Below are 26,333 nucleotides of genomic sequence, written 5' to 3'. Positions count from 1 at the left end.
TAACCTGCCATCCTGTCTGCCACTGCTGTGTGACAATGTTTCATATATGTCCTATATTCTTCTAAACTGCCATGCATTTGTGCCGCTGCTCTGTAGCTTAGTTTTGCCAGCTAGTTCGCTGCAGCCTGTGGCCTATATTGGTGAAAAATGAAAACAATACTGTGAGCTGTAAGGTGGTCAAAATTGACTGGAAATGAATGTTATTGAGGTTAATAATACTGTAGGAACAAAAACAGGCCCGAATTATTTTAGCTGCAATTATCAATTTTTAAAGAAAATACTGACCCAAAACCAAAACAGTCGAGGGTGGTTTTGGAAAAAACAAAACCCAATGACGAATTAGAACCAAAACACAGGGGTCGGCACACATCTTTAATATAGGTGTGTATATACATATCATTTTTTAAAAAACATATATTTTTTTGTTCCGCTGGCTATGTTGACTGAACCCCACCCCCTATATAAGGTGGGGCCATGTGAATCTGTGCTATGGTCCACTAAAGAACTAGTTACGCCCCCTGTCCAACAACATAGGTCATCTGGTATTCAGGTGTTGGTAGATTAGTCAATGAACAAGTGGTTTGTAAGATTTACCTTCTTGTTGATGTATCATCTGTTTTTAATTGGTTTTCACCTAATTGGAAATTGAATTGCTCAATCTGAAAAGTTCAATACTGTATCTGTTTATCTTCTGTAAATTTATTAAAATGCATATCTTTTGCAGGAATGTAAATATTCCGTTACTAATCATTAAGGTTTTGGTAGTGCGCCATTTTTCAGTTTCAAGTTATTTTAACTCCATAAAATAGAAAATTTTAGTTGCAGCAATTGTGTCTGTATATACACTCAAAATACATGAGGCCAAACTTCCGTGGTGTGCTTGATAACAATTGCAACATCAACAGTTAATTTACAAAACTGTCTTGTATAGCTGGATGACTCAATTAACACAACAGGAGAAAATTTGCTTGGCTTCAGAAACAACATTTATATATATTGTAGCTCTTTTTCGACAGACATATTTTATATGTACTGTATACGTAATATACGTTTATTTTATTATGATCATCTCTCTTTCACTGTCTCTATCCTTCCCACATGCCTCACCAAAACCCCGTTCTCTGTCTCCCCTGCCCTCTCTCCTCTCTCTCTTTCTCCACCTCCCTGTGATTCTCCATCTCTTCTCACCCTCACACTTTTCCTGCCTCTCTCTTTCCCATCTCTGGGGTATACTTGCTAATGCTAGATGTTGTGTTTCTGGGTCTAAATCACATTTACTAGCAGACAATTCTTGATATGAAGTATTAGTAAATGTGTGATTTAGTCCCAGAAACACATCAATTTTGATTGATTTTAAATTGCTCAAAATCAATTAAATCAATCAACCTTTAATAAATATGCCTGCCTCTTTCTTTCTTTCTTTCCTTCTTTCTTTCTTTATTTATTTCTTTCTTTATTTCTTTCTTTCTTATCCTACATCTCTCACTCTCCCCTTTTTCTATTTCACCCTTCTCTCTCTTTCTGTATCTCTTTTTTTGGGGGAGATTCAATTAGCCGCAGGGTTTACCCTGCACATTAAGATCAGAGGTTTAATGTGCAGGCTAGTTTGCAATGAGTGCTTTGTTGGTAGAAAAAAGAGAACTTTGTGGGATGTGAAACTCTATTCCAGAACACACCATGCTATTATGACTGTGTGTGTATGTGTGTGTGTGTAGGGAAGCCAATCCTGGGATCCCAGGGTTTAGCTTCAGGATGCTAATCCCGAGATTGCTGCCTCAAATCCTGGCTTTTTGGGATTGATTAAATGAAACACGTGTCAGGCCATGACTGAACCCATGCCATCCTCCAAAGCCAGTGCTCAATTAACTTCTAGACCAGGTAGCACTTGGCTCTTCCGGCAGCTCAGACGTGGCCCGGGCCGTGACCTGTCAACAGCAATGCGGTGACGTCATGTAGCTGCACACTGTTCCACACACACAGTGCACTGTCTGCAAACAAACTCTGCAGTAGTGTGACTGAGGCAGGCAGGCAGCCACTGAGGGAGGGGCTGGGAGGCCGAGCTCCTCTCCGTCCACTGCATGACTGACTGCGTCTCTGCTGTAAGTTAGTTCTTTTGCTGCCAGTGAGAGCCTGACAGTAAGTGAGGTCAGATGACAGATCAGTCCTCTGTGGGGGCTGGGGCAATGACTGTCTGTTTTATTTTTTTTCTGTTGAGCCCAATGTTTGTGTTATGTGTTTTTTTTTCCCTTAGAAATTGGATAGAATAATAATAGCTGCTTTGTGCAATGCATAGTGCTCAGTACTAAATTGACAAATGTAGTCATACATTCCTCTAACATGCACAACATTAGTGCCTATTAACTGGAAATGAGTCACAAAAAAAGAAAATAAGGTACCAAAATACTGGAGTAAAGATGATATTATATGAAATCATGAAACATTTTTACATTATGTATCTGTGTACCAAAAGGTGAATCGGTATGAAATACCGCCGGCCGATTCCCTGCAGGGCCTGGCCGACCAAAGCAGAGTTCCCAGCAGCGGAAGCCCGACAGCGCTGGAAATCCCGATCGTCGATAGGTAAGTATTGACTAACCTAACCTAACCCACTAACCCTAACCCTCCTTATGGGGGGCCTAACCCTAACCTCCCACCCCAAGTGCCTAACCCTAATCCCCCCTCTAAGTGCCTAACCCTAACCCCCCCTTCCCCGCTGCCTAAACCTAAGTCCCCTGGGGGGTGCCTGACCCTAAGTCCCCCCCGGAGGTGCCTAACCCTAACCCTCCCTCCCCCTAGCCTAACCCTCCCCGGGGGGTGCCTAACCCTAAGTTTCCCCCGGGTGCCCTAAACCTAACCCTCCCCCCTGCGGCTGTCCGCTCGCGGCGCCTGGCATCCCTTCGATCGGGATGCCGTGCGCCGGTCTCTCGGCGTCGGGGAAATGTCAGGCATCTACATCTAGACGCCCGGCATTTCACCCTCACCGGGATATGACAGTCGGGAAGCCGGCTGCCGGTATTAAGGCAGCCGGCTTCCCGATTGTATACCCCAAAAGGAGATGTGAAACTCACATCCTCAGTGCTGTGAGGCAGTAATTCTAAAAATTACACCGTCTGTGCTGCCCAAACATATATAGTGTAGTATGTATGTTAATACAATTAGCATATTTTAAACAGTAACTCAGAATGTGTACATATTACATATATAACAGAAACGGCTCATCAAGACAGCTTTTATCTCCAAATAATCCTCCAAAATCCAATCCTAAAGGGAATATTACCTCTAAGGAACTCTTACTGAGAAGAAATGCATTGTACTTTCCCATGAATGCATTTCATTGTGAGGCTACTATCTTCAGAACATGGACTCACCCAGGACATATTTTATGGCATGAAGCTGTTGTTTATGGTCAATAAATAAATACAAACAAGTGTTGTTTTTTTTATTTGCTTCTTTGTACAGGCATTTTTTAGTTTTTTATTATTGGGTTTCCATCTATATTTATGAATTAACACTTGATGTAAGCAACTTCATACAGAAACTACTGCTTTTATGAAATAAAAGATTATTTTATTGTATTTTTGAGGAAGTTTCTTATTTATTACTGATTTATTACTGATTGTGGCCATCCTGGCCCTCTTTGTTTGGGTGTATTCTGGTGTAAGGATATCTTTCAGTGAGACTACAAAGAACAATCGGATATCTTGAGAATGGTGTATCCATTTCCTCTAATGTCATTTTCAACCATAAAGATCAACAAGGGCTCAATAATAAGAATATTCTTGAGAGAAAAAGAATCTACCATCTATTTCTTCATCTAGGACTGTTCATTTCAGCACTTAGATTGCTACTTATATTAACTGTACTACATCTGGTTTTATTAATTTTCATATTTAATATGTCTGTGAGTGCCCTTTTCTTTTTGTGTAGACATTTTATTGTGTTTAATTAATTAAAAGTGTCTACTTTAACACTACATGTATATTGTAAATTTTCTTTTGAGTGGCCTTTAGAAATGTTCCCTTTGGGATTGGCAAATGGAATATTATTTTGAGGGAAAGGATTAACATACAAGGGGGAAGTCACCCACCCTCCAAACAAATGCTTCAGGGCAAAAATGCGCTTCACAATCTAAAATCGTAAGTTTCTGGTCATATTAAAATTTCTATACAATGTCCAGCAAATCTATCATATCCTCAGATCAATGGATATTATGTTATGGAGCTGAAGGCCAGTCATAAAGTCAATTCAAACTGGTTGTAGTGGAATCAATCACCAAGATAGAAAGATAGAAAAATAAGATTGAAATAACATCAAAGGTGTGCATCTGAAATTATACTGATTCCACTAATGTCAAATATTTTAAAAGACTTTCAATATATTCCTGATTGAGACAATCTGTCAGTCTCAAGAGAGGCTAGATTGCTTTATGGATGACCCTACGCTGCTACAATCCTATAACCTCAAGCTGGGTACACACTTACAGATATATTGTCTGATCAATTTATCGTCCAATATATCTGGTGCCCGTCGGCCCGTGTGTACCAGCGATATGTCTGTGAACGACGTCGTTCACAGACATATCGCGTCGGCTGTGCACATGCAGCGGCAGCCGCGGGGAGGGGTCGGACCCACCCTTGACCCGCCACCCGGCCAGCGGAATCCGCGGCTGCCTGGAAGATGATGGTCGTTCAGTGTATATAAACTACCATCATCTACAGTTATATCTGCAGATCACTCTGCATTTTACCCATGGAGTTAATTATATTAATTTTACTGTCATGTTTTAGCACTAGTAAGATGTACATAAACAGGTATGACACTTAACTAGTGTTTGAGGTAGAATTACAATTTCTGCTTTGTATTTTGGAACACATTCTATTTATCCATTTGTTGTTACAAGTGCTACAAGTGAGCTGCAAATGGTAGTGAAAAAACTATTAATTACATTCACACTAGCATTACTAGAAATTTGAGATATCTTATTTGCAGCAACAATTATTGTAGTGCTGTTGAATAATCTGTAGATTCACATGGCTGTAAACATGCTCACATAACTTTAATAACTATGAGTCACATGCTGCACTATACAATGCTGTTCTAGTAGCACTGACAGAATGTCATCAAGAAGCTATAATAGATTTATTTCCTTTGAGATAAATACATTAATCAGATATTTAAAAAAAAAAAAAAGAAAAAAAAGTGCTATATAGAAATGTTAAGTTAAAACATATTCTGTCAACAATGTAATCAAAATAAAGAAAACCAAATGCCTACAAAGTGAGGAATACAGTACAATTACGATTCAGAGCATGTTTGTTAACCTTTCTCAGCTATCCACAGCCAGTGCGGGGCAGTTAAGCATTTGTCCATCATTGGTGAGGCCCACATATGTACAAGCCACTTATGAGGCAGTTTACTCTAATGGGCTAATTTAACAATAATCACATACTCAATGATCTGGGCACGATATTAGTGCCCTAAATCACATTGCAGTATGTGATAATACCGCTGGCATGTATCAAATAGCACATGCAGGGCAGGGGCTGTGAAAGGAGCCTGCGATGTGCTCGGAGTGTGCATCAGCGGTCTCTTCACTCCTCTATCAGGACTCCTGCACATGCACGGTATACTGACCTCGACCAAAATTATAAACTGTACAGTGACACTGAATTATAAGAAAATTAAACCATTAATGTCACACAGACAGGGGTGGGATGCAGGGCCGGATTATAGGGGGGGCGACAGGGGGCGGTCGTCCCGGGGCCCCCACACCTAAGGGGCCCCCACACAGCAGCAGCAGCTGCACAAGAGTAGGCACCTTTATTAAGCCCCACCCCCTCCTCGTGGCAAAATGCCGCGATTCGCGGGTCAATCGGCTGGAGGCGGAGTCAGTATGGTGCACTTCCATTACAATTGTGTCATTTGGCTCCACCCTTTTCCAAAGCCGTGTGAGAGGCGGAGCTTAATAACATGGTGCCTTCCTGTCAGGTTCCCTCCCCATCCACAACATGCAGTGCAGATGGTGCAAGGTAAGTGTGTGTGTGTGACTTGTGTGTGTATGTATGTTTGTGTGTAATGTATGTATGTAATGTATGTATGAAACATGCATGTGTTGTGTATATATGTGTTTTTCTGTGTGAATGTATGTATGTGTGTGTAAGTATATAAATATATGTGTGTGGTGTATGTGCATGTATATATAAATATACACAATTATATTGATAGAGGCCCCCACAAAGTTATTGCCCCAGGGCCCCCGCAAACCTTAATCCGGCCCTGGTGGGATGCATTAAGCATCGCATTTTGGATGCAATGCATCCCGCCAATGATCGCATGAATACCAGCGCTTAGTAACGCCGTATGCCTGATTATTTAATCAAAGGACATCTCTTCCGATAAAAGCTGTCCTTTGCGCCGTGGGAATTTCCAGGTATACTACCAATAGCCTACCTGATTTATTCTGATCCAACACCTGCCAGTATGTAGTTATTATACAGCTACTGACAGCTTTATACTATTGTGTAGTACAATGAATATATATTGAACTGTAAACTTGTTTTCGACATGTGTCTATCTGTGTTTATATTCTGCACCTTCTATGAATATATAATGTGTACAGTACTTGCAAATACAAACTTGCCAGGTTATGTTTGAGAAATTATAAGGTGAGTTAAATTACCTTTTCTGAAGGTGGACATCAGTTTGAAAGGGTTTTAAATGTAAGTGCTTGATTAAAAGCTTTATGAAACAGCACACCATTAGTTAATAATTCTGATATAGAAAGCATTCTAAGTGTAGGCAGCTTTGTAGGCCACACGGAGCCACAGCTGCCTATCGAAATTGAGATAAATAAATATATATATATATATATATATATATAAATAAGCATCCAAATTTGACTAGCACTCGTGTAATTAAAGAAGATGCCTGGGTGCCTTCCACATGTATAGCATACACCATATACATAACCCAGGAACGGCGGCTGTGAGCCACACCCAACTAAGCCCAGTTAGCGCCGATAGCAAAAGTTTTTCTGTTTATATATTTATAGTAGGGGTGAGCGGGTTCGGATTTCTGAAATCCGAACCCCCCCCAGCCCCCCCGATCCGAGGCCGATCCGAGTCAGGCTCGACTTTTCCCGCCTGACTCGGATCTGAAATCGAAGCAAAACGTCATCATCCCGCCTTTCCGAGTCTCGCGGGTTTTGGATCCTATATAAGGTACCCGCGTCGGCGCCATTTTCTCACTCGGCTGTGGACAGTGAAGAGGGAGGGTGGGAGTTAGAGCTGGCTGGGCTGTGTAGTGTAGTGCAGAGTAGTGTTGTGCTGCGCTGTGCTGCTGTTGTCCACTACTTCAAAGTCCATAGGGGCTGGCTGTGTTGTGCTGTGCTGCTGTTGTTAATAGGGGCTGTGTCCACTACTTCAAAGTCCATAGGGGCTGGCTGGACTGTGTTGTGCAGTCAGTTCTCCATAGGGGCTGTGTCCACTCCAAAGTCCTGTGCAGTGTCCCAGTCCTAAAGGGGTGCTGTAGTGTTGTCCAGGGGGTGCTCTGTCCATCAGGGGTGCTCCCCCCAAGTGCTAAAAAAATAATATTTTTTGTGTGTTTGTGAATTGTGTGCGCAGTAGCCGCACGTGCATCAACAAAGTAGTGCCAAGCGTGCGCCTGTGTCATAAGTAAAGGGCCGGCTGGCTTGACCGTTAAAGGGTGCTGTAACCCCCAAAGTACAATCCAAACCAAAAAAAAAATTTTTTTCTGTGTTTGTGAATTGTGTGCGCAGTAGCCACATGTGCATCAACAAAGTAGTGCCAAGCGTGCGCCTGTGTCATAAGTAAAGGGCCTGCTGGCTTGACCGTTAAAGGGTGCTGTAACCCCCAAAGTACACTCCAGTCCAAACCGAAAAAAAATATATTTTCTGTTTGTGAATTGTGTGCGCAGTAGCCGCACGTGCATCAACAAAGTAGTGCCAAGCGTGCGCCTGTGTCATAAGTAAAGGGCCTGCTGGCTTGACCGTTAAAGGGTGCTGTAACCCCCAAAGTACACTCCAGTCCAAACCAAAAAAAAAATAATTTTCTGTGTTTGTGAATTGTGTGCGCAGTAGCCGCACGTGCATCAACAAAGTAGTGCCAAGCGTGCGCCTGTGTCATAAGTAAGGGGCCGGCTGGCTTGACCGTTAAAGGGTGCTGTAACCCCCAAAGTACACTCCAAACCAAAAAAAAAATTATTTTCTGTGTTTGTGAATTGTGTGCGCAGTAGCCGCACGTGCATCAACAAAGTAGTGCCAAGCGTGCGCCTGTGTCATAAGTAAAGGGCCGGCTGGCTTGACCGTTAAAGGGTGCTGTAACCCCCAAAGTACACTCCAAACCAAAAAAAAAATAATTTTCTGTGTTTGTGAATTGTGTGCGCAGTAGCCGCACGTGCATCAACAAAGTAGTGTCAAGCGTGCGCCTGTGTCATAAGTAAAGGGCCAGCTGGCTTGACCGTTAAAGGGTGCTGTAACCCCCAAAGTACACTCCAGTCCAAACCAAAAAAAAAATTATTTTCTGTGTTTGTGAATTGTGTGCGCAGTAGCCGCACGTGCATCAACAAAGTAGTGCCAAGCGTGCGCCTGTGTCATAAGTAAAGGGCCGGCTGGCTTGACCGTTAAAGGGTGCTGTAACCCCCAAAGTACACTCCAAACCAAAAAAAAAATAATTTTCTGTGTTTGTGAATTGTGTGCGCAGTAGCCGCACGTGCATCAACAAAGTAGTGTCAAGCGTGCGCCTGTGTCATAAGTAAAGGGCCAGCTGGCTTGACCGTTAAAGGGTGCTGTAACCCCCAAAGTACACTCCAGTCCAAACCAAAAAAAAAATTATTTTCTGTGTTTGTGAATTGTGTGCGCAGTTGCCGCACGTGCATCAACAAAGTAGTGCCAAGCGTGCGCCTGTGTCATAAGTAAAGGGCCGGCTGGCTTGACCGTTAAAGGGTGCTGTAACCCCCAAAGTACACTCCAGTCCAAACCAAAATAAAAATTATTTTCTGTGTTTGTGAATTGTGTGCGCAGTAGCCGCACGTGCATCAACAAAGTAGTGCCAAGCGTGCGCCTGTGTCATAAGTAAAGGGCCGGCTGGCTTGACCGTTAAAGGGTGCTGTAACCCCCAAAGTACACTCCAGTCCAAACCAAAAAAAAAATAATTTTCTGTTTGTGAATTGTGTGCGCAGTAGCCGCACGTGCATCAACAAAGTAGTGCCAAGTGTGCGCCTGTGTCATAAGTAAAGGGCCGGCTGGCTTGACTGTTAAAGGGTGCTGTAACCCCCAAAGTACACTCCAAACCAAAAAAAAAATTATTTTCTGTGTTTGTGAATTGTGTGCGCAGTAGCCGCACGTGCATCAACAAAGTAGTGCCAAGCGTGTGCCTGTGTCATAAGTAAAGGGCTGGCTGGCTTGACCGTTAAAGGGTGCTGTAAACCCCAAAGTACACTCCAAACCAAGAAAAAAATATTTTCTGTGTTTGTGAATTGTGTGCGCAGTAGCCGCACGTGAATCAACAAAGTAGTGCCAAGCGTGCGCCTGTGTCATAAGTAAAGGGCCGGCTGGCTTGACCGTTAAAGGGTGCTGTAACCCCCAAAGTACTCTCCGTCCAAACCAAAAAAAAAATTATTTTCTGTGTTTGTGAATTGTGTGCGCAGTAGCCGCACATGCATCAACAAAGTAGTGCCAAGCGTGCGCCTGTGTCATAAGTAAAGGGCCGGCTGGCTTGACCGTTAAAGGGTGCTGTAACCCCAAAGTACACTCCAAACCAAAAAAAAAATATTTTCTGTGTTTGTGACTTGTGTGCACTGTGGCTGCATGTGCATCAACAAAGGAGCAGCGCCAAGCGTGCGCCTGTGTCCCATAAGTAAAGAGCCGGCTGGCTCATTTCTTAAAGGGTGGTGTAACCCACAAAGTGCACTACTCTCCAGCAAAAATAAAAAAATATTTTCTGTGTTTGTGTGCGCTTTAGCCGCACGTATATATCAATATAACATAAATGGAGGACCAAACTTTCTCCGATAAAAATAAAATAGGGAAAGATCAAGAACCACTTCCTCCTAGTGCTATTGCTGCTGCTGGGAGTTGTTCATCATCCCAGAGAGGAAGTAAGAACATCACTACTTTTACTAAACAATTGACCCTCCAACAGTCCCTAGCGATGAGGATGAAGTACGACAGCAGTCATCCTGAAGCAAAACGTATAACTGAGGCCTTGACTGCTATGTTGGTGTTAGACGTGCGTCCGGTATCCGCCATTAGTGCAGTGGGATTTAGACAATTGATGGAGGTAGTGTGTCCCCGGTTCCAAATCCCATCTAGATTCCACCTGCGTCCTCAAAGCAGCTGCGACAAGCGTGCGTCTGTCTGTTAAAGGGTGGTGACACCCTCAAAGTGTGCTACACAAACAATAAAAATATTGTTCTTTTTTTTTCTGTCTTTGTGAATTGTGTGGGCTGTAGCCGCACCTGCATCTTTAAAGCAGCAGCGACAAGCGTGCGTCTGTCTGTTAAAGGGTGGTGACACCCTCAAAGTGTGCTACACAAACAATAAAAATATTGTTATTTTTTTTTCTGTCTTTGTGAATTGTGTGGGCTGTAGCCGCACTTGCATCCTCAAAGCAGCAGCGACAAGCGTGCGTCTGTCTGTTAAAGGGTGGTGACACCCTCAAAGTGTGCTACACAAACAATAAAAATATTCTTTTTTCTGTCTTTGTAAATTGTGTGGGCTGTAGCCGCACTTGCATCCTCAAAGCAGCAGCGACAAGCGTGCGTCTGTCTGTTAAAGGGTGGTGTAACCCTCAAAGTGCTCCAAAAAATAAAAAACTATTTTTTTAATGTGTTTGTGACTTGTGTGCGATGTAGCCGCACGTGCATCAACATAGTAGCAGCGCCAAGTGTGCGCCTGTGTCATAAGTCAAGGGCTGGTTTGGACATCTGGTCCGGACTGAAGGACGTGCCAACAATTTCTGACAAGTCTACTGTCACTGCATATGATACTGTCCTCAAAGCAGCAGCGACAAGCGTGCGTCTGTCTGTTAAAGGGTGGTGACACCCTCAAAGTGTGCTACACAAACAATAAAAATATTGTTCTTTTTTTTCTGTCTTTGTGAATTGTGTGGGCTGTAGCCGCACTTGCATCCTCAAAGCAGCAGCGACAAGCGTGTGTCTGTCTGTTAAAGGGTGGTGACACCCTCAAAGTGTGCTACACAAACAATAAAAATATTGTTCTTTTTTTTTCTGTCTTTGTGAATTGTGTGGGCTGTAGCCGCACTTGCATCCTCAAAGCAGCAGCGACAAGCGTGCGTCTGTCTGTTAAAGGGTGGTGACACCCTCAAAGTGTGCTACACAAACAATAAAAATATTGTTCTTTTTTTTTCTGTCTTTGTGAAATGTGTGGGCAGTAGCCGCACCTGCATCCTTAAAGCAGCAGCGACAAGCGTGCGTCTGTCTGTTAAAGGGTGGTGACACCCTCAAAGTGTGCTACACAAACAATAAAAATATTGTTCTTTTTTTTTCGGTCTTTGTGAAATGTGTGGGCTGTAGCCGCACCTGCATCCTTAAAGCAGCAGCGACAAGCGTGCGTCTGTCTGTTAAAGGGTGGTGACACCCTCAAAGTGTGCTACACAAACAATAAAAATATTGTTGTTTTTTTTTCTGTCTTTGTGAATTGTGTGGGCTGTAGCCGCACTTGCATCCTCAAAGCAGCAGCGACAAGCGTGCGTCTGTCTTTTAAAGGGTGGTGACACCCTCAAAGTGTGCTACACAAACAATAAAAATATTGTTCTTTTTTTTTCTGTCTTTGTGAAATGTGTGGGCAGTAGCCGCACCTGCATCCTTAAAGCAGCAGCGACAAGCGTGCGTCTGTCTGTTAAAGGGTGGTGACACCCTCAAAGTGTGCTACACAAACAATAAAAATATTGTTCTTTTTTTTTCGGTCTTTGTGAAATGTGTGGGCTGTAGCCGCACCTACATCCTTAAAGCAGCAGCGACAAGCGTGCGTCTGTCTGTTAAAGGGTGGTGACACCCTCAAAGTGCTACACAAACAATAAAAATATTGTTCTTTTTTTTTCGGTCTTTGTGAAATGTGTGTGCTGTAGCCGCACCTGCATCCTTAAAGCAGCAGCGACAAGCGTGCGTCTGTCTGTTAAAGGATTACATTGGTGACAGCATCCAAATAGGAATGTCAGACAGGCCGTACCTGTACTGGCAGGAAAAAGAAGCAATTTGGAGGTCCCTGTACAAACTGGCTCTGTTTTACCTGAGTTGCCCCCCCTCCAGTGTGTTCTCCGAAAGAGTGTTTAGTGCAGCCGGGAACCTTGTCAGCGAAAGGCGTAGGAGGTTGCTTCCACAAAATGTGGAGAAGATGATGTTCATAAAATGAATTATCAACTCTTCCAGGGAGACCAGCCTCCAGAACGTACAGAGGGACCTGTGGTTCCAGCGGGGACGAATTAATACTCTGTGAGGATGAGGATGTACACACTGAAGAGGGTGAGGAATCGGTGGATGAGGAGGATGAGGATGACATCTTGCCTCCGTAGAGCCAGTTTGTGCAGGGACACATTAATTGCCAGCTTGTTTTGTGGGGGCCCAAACGAACCAATCATTTCAGCCACAGTTGTGTGGCAGACCCTGGCGCTGAAATGATTGGTTTGTTAAAGTGTGCATGTCCTGTTTATACAACATAAGGGTGGGTGGGAGGGCCCAAGGACAATTCCATCTTGCACCTCTTTTTTTTCTTTGCATTATGTACAGTTTGGGGCCTAGTTTTTCAAACTGCCATCCTGTCTGCCACTGCAGTTTCACGCCTAGATGGGTCACGTGTTTGTGCCGCCCACTCGTGTCGCTTAGCATAGTCATCCAGCTACCTCGGTGCAACCTTTTGGACATAAAAACACTATTGTGAGGTGTGAGGTGTTCAGAATAGACTGGATATGAGTGGAAATTAAGGTTATTGAGGTTAATAGCATAGGAGCAGAAAAACCTACAAATTCTGTGATTTTAGCTGTTTTTATGCTTTTTTTCAAAAAAATACAGATCCAAAACACAAAACCCAGAACCCAAAACACGGAAGGGTGGTATTGGCAAAACCAATCCAGATCCAAAACACGAAGAAAGATCCAGATCCAAAACCAAAACACAAAACACAAAAAGTGGCCGGTGCACACCCCTAATTTATATATATATATATATATATATATATATATATATAAATATATATACACATAACCCAGGAACGGCAGCACTCTCAGGACTTTCAATGAAACTCAAATCATAGTGCAAACACGCAGATAGCCACCCCCCTCCCTGCCTACAAAACGGGGCGAGCTGTCGATCAACATCGACAGCCACCCCTTTTGTAGTGTGCCCCAGAGCGAGAGAAATTCTCTCTCTCTCCTGGGCTTGCGCATGTGGGTCGATGGTGGGGTACTGCGCATGCGCAAGCCCAGGAGCGAGAGAGGGGGTGCCTATCCCTCCCTCCCCCTAGCCTAACCCTAACCCTCCCGGGGGGTGCCTAACCCTAAGTCCACCGCGGGTGCCCTAAACTAAAACACGAGGTTGTCCACTCGCGGCGCCCAGCATCCCTTTGATCAGGATGCCGGGCGCCTGTCTCCCGACGTCGGGGAATGACAGGTGTATAGATATAGACGCCTAGCATCCTGATCGTTGTCCTCATCCTCATCCACCAATTCCTCACCTTCTTCAGTGTTGTGTACATCCTCATCCTCACAGAGTATTAATTCGTCCCCGCTGGAATCCACCACCACAGATCCATCTGTACTTTCTGGAGGCTGGTCTTCCCGGAAGAATTGATAATTAATTTTGATGAACATCATCTCCCCCACATTTTGTGGAAACAACCTCCTACGCCTTTCGCTGACAAGGTTCCCGGCTGCACTAAAAACTCTTTCGGAGTACACACTGGAGGGGGGGGTAACTTAGGTAAAATAGAGCCAGTTTGTACAGGGGCCTCCAAATTGCCTCTTTTTCCTGCCAGTACAGGTACGGACTGTCTGACATGCCTACTTGGATGTTGTCACCGATGTAATCCTCCACCATTCTTTCAATGGTGACAGCATCATATGCATTGACAGTAGACATGTCAGAAATTGTTGGCAGGTCCTTCAGTCCGGACCAGATGTCCAAACTTGGTCTTGCCTACCCTGCATCACTGGCAGCGGGTTGGTTAGGATATCTAGGTTGTTTCCTGGCAGCCCCAGTTGCAGGAGAAAATGAAGGAGGAGCTGTTGCCATGTCACGTTCCGCTTCAGCTGACAGTGTTTTCACCAGCAGGTCTTTGCACCTCTTCAGGCTTGTGTCCGCCAGAAAGAGAGACACCACGGTGCAGGGAGGGACGTTGTGAGCGTGCCCCAAAAAAGGGGTCATGGCCTCGTGCAAAGGGGTGTGGCCTCGTGGAACCCGGGGCGTGGCCTTGCACCCTGATCCCTCTCGTCCTGTTTATTTATATTACTGGGAGGGGGTGCTGACTGCATTGTGTAGCAGTGCCGGCTCCCTGACAGTATCAGGAGCCGTGTGCTGCACTTAATACTACAGTGAAGCACCCGGCTCCTGTCACTGTGGGGGAGTGTCAGTCTGCACCTTGCTGTCACCCCTCGGCGGGTGACACCCGGGTGCGGCCCGCACCCCCCTTGTGACTCCACTGCTTTTTGCCACTTACCTTTCCACCGAGTCCCAATTCCACAGCTTCTGAATTGAATACGGGGATAAGCGGTCCGATACTTTATCCCCTGTCAAACCTCTGATGTGGTGCGAAAACTCCGGCATGCGAAAAGCCCTGACTTTTCACACCAAATTGAATACCCCCTAAGGCTTAGTGAATAGACCGCATAATATGGCGAATGGAAAGATCAGAAATATGAAAAAACATTCAGAACTTTTTAGTTCAGGTAAGCACACACAGTTTTCAAGAGTAGCAATAATAAGTTCTTAAATGCTTCATGTGTTCAGTTTTCACTATTTTTTTTTACATTTTATATGTAAACATATTTTGCATCTTGTATGCTTGCAGTGTGTATAGGCCCATACTGGTTGCCATGGTAACTAAAGGAAGGACATCAGGTTCATTGTATGATTGTATTGTTCTTAGCAGCATTGAAAATGAGAACTCTAAAGCTGTGCAGACCATGGAAGTACTGGTATGTGAAGTGGTACTGTAGATTCACAAAAAGAGACAGGAATTCTGTATTTTAAATGAATCACTAAAGTATTTACTCTACTTGGGCAGCACAAACGGTGTAATGGTTAGCATTACTGCCTCACATTCTGGCAATTTGATTCCCACCACGGCCCTAACTGTGTGGAGTTTGTATATTCTCCCGGTGCTTGCATGGGTTTCCTCCGGGTACTCCGGTTTTCTCCAACACTCCAAAAATATACTGGTAGGTTAATTGGCTCCCAACAAACTTAACCCTCGTGTGTATGTCTGTGAGTATGTGGAAGGGAGTATAGATTGTAAGCTCCACTGGTGCAGGGACTGATGTGAATGGCCAAATTTTGTCTGTAAAGCACTGCTGAATATGTGTGCGCTATATAAATAACTGGTAAAAAAAAATAAAAATAAATAATATGTTCCTATAAACTACATTCCCTAGATGTTCTTGCTTTGAATTTGAGTAGATATACAGTAGCTACAAATAATACTTCTGTAACAGTAGACATACAAGATTATTTAAGGCTGTCATTCACAGTATGTTATATTATGCATGTAATTTGCCAATTTTGCTTTTATTTAGTTATTTTGGAATACATCTTACAATAATGATTTGTAATGAAATAAGTTATATTTTAAATAACAAATACGGTGAAAGTGTATACTTTCCTGATGTCGACATTCAAAATGTCAACAAGAGAATGTTGACAAGGTCTGAATGTTTAAAATGTCATCATGGATAGGTGGTTAACATGACATAATGTAGTTATGGTAAATGTCGACACGATTTTAGGGTTAGGGTTAGGCTGCGATTAGGGTTAGGCATATTCACCTTTGCAACACAGATCCACATGTTCGACATTCTGGCAATGCCAACATTATGTCCATGTCAACTTTGTGAATGTTTTTATCACTCTGGGAGTGTGTCCAACACGCCTGGAGATGCTGGGCTGCCCCCAGGGCTCTCACCACACTGTGAACACACTGGGACGTAATGTCACCTCCGCGTGTCAGACACTAAGCGCGCACACTGTGTGCACAACTCCAGGCTTCCTTCAAACTGCACCACAAGACACCAGGAACTACAAGATATAGCCAGAAAAGGATAATCAAGAAAATTATATATATACAGTAATACATAATTTTATAGGTAAATTCACATTCTTGTGGTAGCAGTTTTTTCTGCTGATCACCCACTCTCTTATGGGGTTTAATGTGGTCAATAGGCATAAAGCGAAAGTCTTTTAAAGTTTGTCCCCTTTTTTTAAAAAAAATATTGCCTGGCAACAGGTGGTGTGCTTTGGTCTATGCCCATTGCTGCTTCACTGATTGATGAGCGATGCAATGTGATAAGCTCAATTTCGTTGTGACAGATCCTGGAATCCATTGGCATATTATTAAATCAGATCCCACTCTTTTTAGCTCCTTGGAACTGGATGCAAGCTACTATTTTATGTTTATGTGACTGCAGCAAACTTAAGGACTATTTTGTGTAAGCATCAGGGTGGTCCTAGGTTGGCTTCCATCTTTCAAGTCAAGAGTGCCTTTGATCCTCTTTACTAAACCCCCCATTGACACTTTTTATGAACAAACAGAAATTGTCATATTCTATTATTAATAAACAAGAAAGACAGGCTATTATTCAATTAAGGGAAAATACAGAAGTCTATTATCATCCGTCTGGCTGATAAAGGTGGGGGCACTATTGTCATGAACAGGTGTGATTATATTGCTGAGGTGCGTAAGCAATTATCTGATTTGGTATGCTATAAGGAGATAAAAAACATAGATTAATGCAGTTATTGCCATTGGCTTGAATAATGGGTGGATTAATGAACAGACTGCTAAATTTTTGACTCAGGAGTATCCTATTACTCCATTAATGTTTATCCTCCCTAAGATCCACAAGCCCTTGACAAAACCCCCAGGAAGGCCTATTATCTCCTCCTGGGTATCACTGTGTCAAATGCTTTCCCAATAAAAAGATTTTTTCCTTTAGCCCGTGGTTCAAAATACAAAAACTGTACTTAGGAACACTACAGACTTTTTGACTAGGCTTAATTATTTTGGATAACTACCACCTACATGTTTGTTAGTCATGCTTGACAGTACAAGTCTCTATACTAAAATTAGTCATGATGAAGGTTTTCTTGCAATTAGGAAGGCTATCACAACTAGTCCACAATATTTGGGGCCTCTGGGTGAATACCTCTTACTTTTGATGGACATTTTCCTCCATAAGAACTACTTCTTAATAAAAAACTCTTTTATCTGCAGTTATATGGCCCCTGCCTAAGCCAACCTTTTTATGGTAGACTATGAAAATACTCATATATTGATTAACAGGAGTTTTTCAACATTTATCGCCTTTTACATGCATTTATTGACAATATTTTCTTATTGTGGACTGGGGGTGAGTTAGCCCTTGTTAATTTTGTCCCTTTTCTTAATTCTTTGACCAGTACCGCTAAGTTTTCCTGTTCAAGCAGCCTTCTCAAGATTGATATACTGGATGTGCTGATTTCTATTGTTAATGATACGTTTGTGACCAGTGTTTGATTTCATTTGGTTGACAGTTTTCACCCCGATCCATCTTAAAAAGGGACTGTCATTTTCCCACTTGATTTGAATGGTACAAATCACCTCAGACATTGGAGAAGACATTCTCTAATGTGGTTATGACTGAAGGGAAGGGAAATTGAAGAAACCATACGTTTCTGACCCTAAATCGGGATACTCTACTGCAAACTGAGAATGAAGATACTAATAGGGATCGTTCCAAGTACATACTCAGTTTCATTGCGACAGATGCGGGAATTCATTCTGAGGCATTGGTATATTATTAAATCAGATCCCACTCTTGGAGCATATTGCCCAACTAACCTGCTGTTTACGTATAAACGCAATTGTAATTTGAAAGACTTTCTCGGACATCAGCCCACAAATGGTTAGTGGCATTTGTCTTTTTTTAAAGAATGGCTCTTTTTAATGTAGCGACTGTGTTAACTGTCATCACATTATGATGGTTGAGCCCTTTACACAACCCACGACAAGTATGGTCCATTTTTAAAGCATTGCATGTCCTATGAGAGTAAATTTGTTGTTTATCTCATCCTGTGTCCATGCTGAATGATTAATATAGGCAAGGCGATCCGTATACCAATGCATCACTCATCAATCAGCAAAGCAGCAATGGGCATAGACCAAAGAAATTTTTTTGAGAAGGGACAAACTTTAAAACACTTTTGCTTTATGTGAATTTATGTATAAGTTGAAAACGCTTTCCACTGTTGGCCTTAATCATGAACCTAAATTTAATGTTTTTCTTTAAGGATTTTTCTTTAAATACTGTAGCTTTTTTAGGAAGGGCTGCTTGACAATAGTTGGTGATGTTTGGTTTTGGTGTGTATATTTATTTATTTTTTTGTATCATTTATTTATTTCTATTGAGCGTAAATATATGTAAATATATGTACATTTTCTTGATATTTCTTTTCTGGATATATCTTGTTGTGCTGGGAGTTTTGTGGTGCCTGTCAGACTGTTACAAAACCTCATTGCCTAATTTATGGTATTTCATAACTATGCCGCATCATCTCTGGTCCAGAGGTTCTCTAATATTGTTGCTAAACACAGCACCTAGCTTGTTGGTTGCTCTGGTTATGCCGCTTCACTTCCAGTCTGTACACATTGTGCAGGAGCTGGAGGTCCGAAAGTGATGTCACGTCTCGCGGCATTCCAGGAACTGGCTTGATTCTCTAGTGAGGACTTCTGGGTACTGGTAGCCGGTGAGGATGATGGCACCTAGTATTGTACAGGTGTTTGTGGTTTGTTTGATTGATTGGGTGCCAATTTTCTCCTTATAGTGTAGCCTCTTTCAGTTATGTCTTGTGCCCTTAATGAAGGCGGATGGTCCAACTGAAATGGCAGTTGGTCCACTGGCTGAACACTCCCACATATGTGTGCTTATGCTGATAAGGGAATCGGTATGATATCCCAGCGGCCACATGGCCGGGAGTTTGAATCCCAGCAGCGGCAGCCTGACAAAACAGCAGAGCCCAGCAGCAGAAGCCCGACAGCGCTGGAAATCCTGATCGTCCTAAGGTTAGTATTTACTAACATAACTTAACCCCCCTAACCCTCCTTAGGGGTGCCTAACCCTAACCTCCCCCCTGTGCCTAACCCTAATCCCCCCCTGTAAGTGCCTAACCCCCCCTTCCCTGCTGCCTAAACCTAAGTACCCTGGGGGGAGCCTAACCCTAACCTCCGCCCGGGGGTGCCTAACCCTAGCCCTCCCTCCCCCTAGCCTAAACCTAACCCTCCCGGGGGGTGCCTAACCCTAAGTCCCCCCCGGGAGCCCTTAACCTAACCCTCCTCCCCCGCGGCTGCCCGCTGGCGGCGCCCGGCGTCGGAAAAATTACAGGCATCTAATTTAGACGCCTGTCATTTAACCCTTGCTGGGATAATGCAGTCGGGAAGGTGGCTGTCGGGCTTACGTCAGCCGGCTTCCCAATTACATCCCACTGATAAGTAATATGCCTGTATCATGCTGCTAATAATGGAGTTTTCGGCTATTATCATGTTTTTCTCTATGGTGGTGTGCTGGTCTCTTTTTAGCTCTTTAGAGCTGGATGCAAGCTACTATTTTATGTTTTTATGTTTGTGTGACTGCAGCACCCATGAACTGAGAATAATATGATGGAAAGTGAGGGCGGTTTTTCCATTTTCCGATCAGCCTCATACATTAAACCACCCAAGGCGTGCATATATACTGTATCAGAACATGACCTCACACCCAAGAGTAGTATATCATTCTTATAATATGGCCCCTGTTGTGACAAATTAGTTTTATGTGAAGATGATGTAGGTTAAAATAGATACAAAATAAGAGATTAAAGTAATTCAGAATGGGCTGTTTATTTTTAATTATTTTTAATGAATAAACATTTAACTGGATGGCAGTGGAAGTGAATAAAACAATTGTGCATTCAGAATAGGTAGTTTAAATAATGGAACATTAATGACTGCTGACACTTTAAGAGTGGTTAATTTTGGAATGTAAACAGGTGTTGAACAGTAAATCGTACTACAGGTACAAGTGCTAAATGCTTTTTTCCGGTCAAAGCTGGTATATCTACTTACTGTTTGCTCTGCTGGATTCTGATGTGGCTGCTCAGGTAAGTTCTGTTCAAGTTCTTTGAATTGATTATCATAGTACCAGTCACCTTTGGTGATAATTGGTGTCAGGTTCTTTGAGTTGACTAATGTTTATTTTTTTTTATATTTTTCTGTCAGAAATGTCTATTTCTATCAGTGAGGTGCTGCATTCTGTGAGCAGTGTCTATGAGAGATGTTATTGTTTACACTTGTGGAGTGATACAGCTGCGGTGATGGGTATTTTGAGAACAGTGGGAGCAGATCAGGCGTGAGGTGTGCAGTCATTGGGTAATAATGCACGGTCATGTGATCTAGTGTGTCCAATCATGTCGGTGTTTTTTCTCTCATTACACACGATTATATTTACAGCTGGTGTAAAAGCTCCTTCTGAAATCAAAGTGATCTCTGCGTATGCTTAACAGTGAATCCACCAATATGCCCAGTTACACTCAGCTGAAAGTGGAGATGGGAACAATCCGTCCACAGTTTCTTGGACAGTATGCTCAGTTACAGTGCATGGGCAGTGCAAAAAATTGCAGAATCTGTCCAGAAAACAGACTTGCATACAACTCTTAAACAGCCCTAATATGTTTCTATATTATAGAATGTATAGATATAAAGTCCAAAGCTGATGTGTTTGCAATTGGAGCAAGTGCATTATTGTTTTCTGTAAACAGTGCAAGACTAAATGAGATGTTCATCTTCAACATGAAAAAAAATATGAATTGTTCCATCGAAATTGGTGCAATTCCACATCACATCTGCTGGACAATACAGATCAGATATTTTTTATCCCTAAAGCTACCAAAATAATTATTTTAATAAAAAAAGTGTAACATAAAAAGTATCCAGGTCACTTATCCTGTAAGACTGCAGTTTCAGACCAAATAATTGGGGCTAGGCTATTTCAGTACATTCAGTAAAGTGTTAAATTAAAATCTAATGGTGGCTCAAGCTTCTGCTAACTGAACAGAAACATAAAGACGGCAGCAGAACTGGAGACTGTAAACAGGGCTGCATTGTGTCTCGGATGCTTCTGACACTGTACACAGGCCAATGCTGGTTGCTATGGCAACTAGAGGAAGGATAGCAGGCAAAGCACCACAATAAAACTTAACGGTCACACACACTGTGATATCACAGCAGACAATGGGCACTTGGATAGATGCTGCAGCGTCTGAGGCCCCAAAATCACCGCAAACATAAAGAATTACGTTAACGAAATCTGTAAGAGAATATTTCGGCTTGGGGAAAATGACCACTATTGGCGTTTACATTCAAGCCTTTCTGACAAGCTGCAGTGAAACTGGCATGAATTTGGCATGAGATTCCAGTGTTTGGATACCCATGAGAGAGAGAGGGTTTGTAGGTTGAACATAGGGGTCAAATATTGGCTACATTATTGGACACTTGTTGCAATTAATTAAATAATTCTGCAGAATTACCATGGTATTAAGCCAAATTTCCATAAAATTACTTGCTGTTTTGGTAATTTACCATACCAACCTTGCTCTTTTTTTTCACTAAGTTCTGCTAGACTGTCACACTCAAAAAATGTTGTCAACCACATCCCCTTCTGTAAACAGTGCAATACTAAATGAGATGTTCATCTTCATCATGAAAAAATATATAATGCTTTAATGATGGGCGTACAACCTTTTTAATGTTTTTTTCCGAGAACAGTATAATGCTTTAATGGTGGGCATACAACCTTTTTAATGTTTTTGATTCCATTTGTTCATTTCTTAACCCTTTTTTTGTCTTATATTCTTCTTTTCACAGGAGCTGGAGTAACTTATCAGGCGTTCTGAAGTCGGCATGATTGCCACTGGGGGTCTGTTGAGGATCTCTGCACGGAAACAAGATCCTCTCAGACCCAAAAGTCAAACTCCAAAACGCAAGCGGAAAGCGAAAAGGAAGCGTAAGAACGATGTGGTGGTAGTAAAAGGCAAACTTAAATTTTGCTCTATCTCTGGATTAATTGCTCTATTTGGAATACTTGTACTTCTAGTTGGAATTGCCATGGCTGTTATAGGATACTGGCCAAAAAGTCACTCAGTTCATCATGGAAGTCAAGGAATGAATAAAGCCAAATTCCCATCAAGTGACACAAATGTAATCAGTGCAAATAAAAATCAATCCCGGAGCCATCACAGCAGTCACGGCGCTAATCAAAATGCCTTCAAAATTTACGACACAAACTTAACGAGAAGTCTTCAGCAAAAAACATCTGGTTTCTTTGCAGGTCTGTTTTCTGGATACTTGCACTCAGATAATCTTAAAGTTTTTGGTCCTCTAATAATGGGCATTGGAATATTTCTATTTATTTGTTCAAATGCTGTTCTTCATGAAAACAGAGACAAGAAAACAAAGATCATTAATCTGAGGGATCTCTACTCTACAGTGATTGATGTTCATGGTATGAAATGTAAAGATGGAGCTCCTCTAAATGGGTTTGTAAATTACATGCAATCTCGGAGCATGGATATAAAAGGTGGAGACACATTTGGGGCAGCAATGCTAGCCAAGAGCTCCTGGCATTCTGCGCTTGGAGGTACAATTAATTTCTCTCCTCCAAATCTAAAGGAAACAAGGACGTCCTCTCCTAAGGTGCACCGTCATGCGACAGAGAACGCAAACATCAATGATGCAATATATAGTATTTACAGGGAGAGGTCAAACTCTGCCCTACAATTTGACAGAATTTCAGGGAGAGATCGGGAAAATAGTTCCCTCTCAGGATCACCTGACTTGGAATGGGGTAGGAGCAGTACATGTTCTATTGTTGGCCCTTCTCTCAGTGCATTTACACTGCCCATTGTTAAGTTAGATAGTTGTCTCTTGGAGAAGAAAGAAGAACACGGGGAAGGAGGAAAAAATGCCAAAGAAGTATCCAAGGGAGAGATTGAATTAAGTTTGACCAATTTTAGCCATGCAGACTTAAATTGGGAGATTCCCAAAACCCATAGAAAAGTACCTTTAAGGCGCCAGAGCACAAGCTGTCTGCCTGACTTTAGGGGACCTATGTCACCTGGGCCTCTGTCAGACTTAGGTAGCCAGTCGCTAAGTAGCACAGACTTAGACTGCAGCCTTTTGGTGAGAGCTTCTCCATTTGGCAAAACAAAACCTGCTGCTTTTGTGGATTCTCTTACAACAGCACCATTGATAAGAAGAGATTCTCAGAGCTCAGGGTCTGACCAATCAAGCAATAAGGGCTACATTCATCTTGAGGAGGCAGGAACCTCCTTTGAGTCTATAGACACCTCAGCCAATAAAACCCAAGACTGTGAGGAAACCAAGGCTATAGACCTAAAAATGTCCTCAGAAGATGCCAGCACAGAAAAACATGTAGTACATCTTCAGAGACAGTACACAAATAAAGAAAAACTGTTGATGCTCTCCAGGTCTCACGCTAAGTCCGACAATGATGATATAGATAACACAAGTATTTAAGGCACAAATTAAATTATAGCAAACATCTACTGTACCCTAAGGTTTGTCCATGCAATGTTGCGAAAAATGTTGTAATACAGGGATCTTGCCACTATCCAAAGACCTGCAGTGTCAACAGTTTCCATACGTATAAATAACCATCAAAAACATCTGATTGTATGTATGATTTAAAACTGTATTAATAAACTGTGAAATAGCCCATCTTTAACTTTCAATATGAAATCAGATAGATTATTATGACAATAACTGTGCACTTCATTTTGAGCTAAACTAGATATATTTCCTGCTGATGGCATGTCAGTAATTGCTTGGTTATGGCGATATAGTTTGACTCAAATGCTTAGGCAGCAAGTCTGCCTATATACCGAATAAACTGATTTATTTTATTTTTGGAGAAACTATTTTAGAGGTTTTATCATTTATGTGATGACAGCATATTAAAACATTTTAAAGATGGACAAATGAAAAAGAATTGCTCTTGTGGGACTGTTAGAGTTTTATTTTAGAATAAATTGAATCTTCTGTAATACTCTGTTCTTTTGGGTGTTCAGGATAATAAAATGACTCATAGCATTATTAATAATAATAATAATAAAAAACTTTACAAGATATGTTTACATTCAACTATATCACTTGCACCAAAATGTATTTTTCATAGGTTTTTTTCCTTTGGTTTATTTTTTTTAACCTCTTGCAGTATTTTAATAATAGCATGCAAACAATCTTGCTTAAAACAAGCAGACTTGAAATGCAGAGTATATAGTAATTTAGAAATCTTTTTGCTAGCTACCATAGAATTTAATTTCTATAAATGGAAATTAAGTGAATGCATGATAAGATGTATTTTTGCTACATTTCATATTTATTCACTGTAGTTTTGCATCACTGGCCCATTTGTCAGAATGTCAGCCTTTTGATGTTTTCTATTATCAAGATTCTTTATAATAACAATGATAACAATACAAATAAAAATAAATAATTTTAATGCAAAAATGTACAAAAGTTTTATTAGTGGGAAAGCCACTTTTTCTGTTTTAACTTTTATTCTGTAACCATATATCATGTGGTAAATATTTTATAATGATGTTAAATTGATAGATAGAGTTGCCGCATTTAAAAAAAAAATTAAATTGGCCTCCCATTTCTGCTTCTAAATAACATTGTTGCCGAGTACCTTTTTTACCGGCAAAATAAGGACATTGTGGCAATTCTGTTTGTAGCTCTTGTAAGTTGTAATATTACATCAATAAGAAAAGCCATTTTAATGTGTAATGTATTTTATAGGAGGAGCCATGAGCCTGAAATTATGTAAAGGAGGATTGTTAATATACTTATGTTTTGTCTGTTATTCTTCCACATATCAAAAATGTATGTTTATACCAAGTGTGTTATATAGTGTATCAATGTTTGTTAAATAAGGCACACAAGATTATACTCCATGAGCTATTAACAGAGATGTGTCTACCGGCCTATATACGAAGCCTTGGAGAGAGATAAAGTGGATGGATATATAGTACCAACCAATCAGCTCCTAACTATCACTTTACAGACTGTCGGTCTATTTACTAAGCAGTGTTAGGAGACAGAGTGAAAAGTGATAAGGTACCAGCCAATCAGCTCCCAACTGTCATCTCACAGGAGTGTGTTTGAAAAATGACAGTTGGTAGCTGATTGGCTGGCACCTTATCACTTTTCACTCTGTCTCCTAACACTGCTTAGTAAATAGATCCCTGTGTTATCTCCAACCACTTTGTCTCTCTCCATGGCTTAGTACATAGGCCTTTTAGACCTTTTGTTTTAAACTGCAGGTTCACTTACAAAAAGTACTAAAATTTTTTAATGTTGTACTATATAGTAAGTAAGAAGCACAAACCTTTTTATAGGTCGGCATCCTAAGAATATAAGGTTACTATTTTGTATAAATTCATATTAATTATACGTCTTTCCTCTTTTAGTAAATATTTCGTAATTAAAACTTGTGTTATGTATGTAAAAAGGTATACAAAGTAGAATATTGTACCTAGGTGAAAATTCACCTGGCCAACATGATTTGAAACTTAATTGAAATAGATGCTGCTATTTTGCTTTATTAATATAGTTTATGGTACTAATATAGTACTATATAGTAATATAGTAATGGTAAAGTCTAGCTCTTACTTTTAGACTATCACACAGTTCTCCTGGCTTGCTCAACTGATCATTAGCCCCTACCCGCATGCAGAGATATGATTTCTTAAAGCCACATACATATACATTGTTTGTCCATTTGATCGTAAAGTGGTGTGACAGGATTAATGTCCAACATATGGTCCACATTTAAAATTCTCATTGCTCGATTTCACTTTCCAGTGCAGACTGTCCCATTAAATTATTTTTTTTAACTGGTCATGCCATAATCTTCACCAGTGTCTTCCAGCTATTGTAGTTATTATTTTAGTGTCAAAATAGCAGACATAAATATAGTGATGCCAGGTAGAAGATGCTATTAAAGTAAGAAGATATGTGAAATGACTACTAAGTCATACAAGTCTAAATATGAGAT

The 26,333-nt window shown here is 41.5% G+C and overlaps 1 protein-coding gene across 1 annotated transcript in view; it reads left to right on the top strand.

Moving 5' to 3' along the window:
* Nucleotides 1-25,305, top strand: part of TMEM200C (transmembrane protein 200C) — a 64,825-nt gene extending 39,520 nt beyond the window's left edge. Inside the window, exon 2 of the mRNA XM_088469811.1 lies at nt 22,121-25,305. Coding sequence (XP_088325937.1) covers nt 22,157-23,791 — 1,635 coding nt within the window. The 5' untranslated portion in view covers nt 22,121-22,156 and the 3' untranslated portion in view covers nt 23,792-25,305. The remainder of the gene's footprint in view (nt 1-22,120) is intronic.
* The last annotated feature ends 1,028 nt before the right edge of the window (nt 25,306-26,333 follow it).

Source organism: Taudactylus pleione, unplaced genomic scaffold, assembly GCF_031769625.1.
Source record: "Taudactylus pleione unplaced genomic scaffold, aTauple2 ptg000093l, whole genome shotgun sequence".
Taxonomy (NCBI): domain Eukaryota; kingdom Metazoa; phylum Chordata; class Amphibia; order Anura; family Myobatrachidae; genus Taudactylus; species Taudactylus pleione.
Note: the sequence above shows the minus strand (reverse complement) of the source record. Positions and strands in the feature narration are given on the sequence as shown.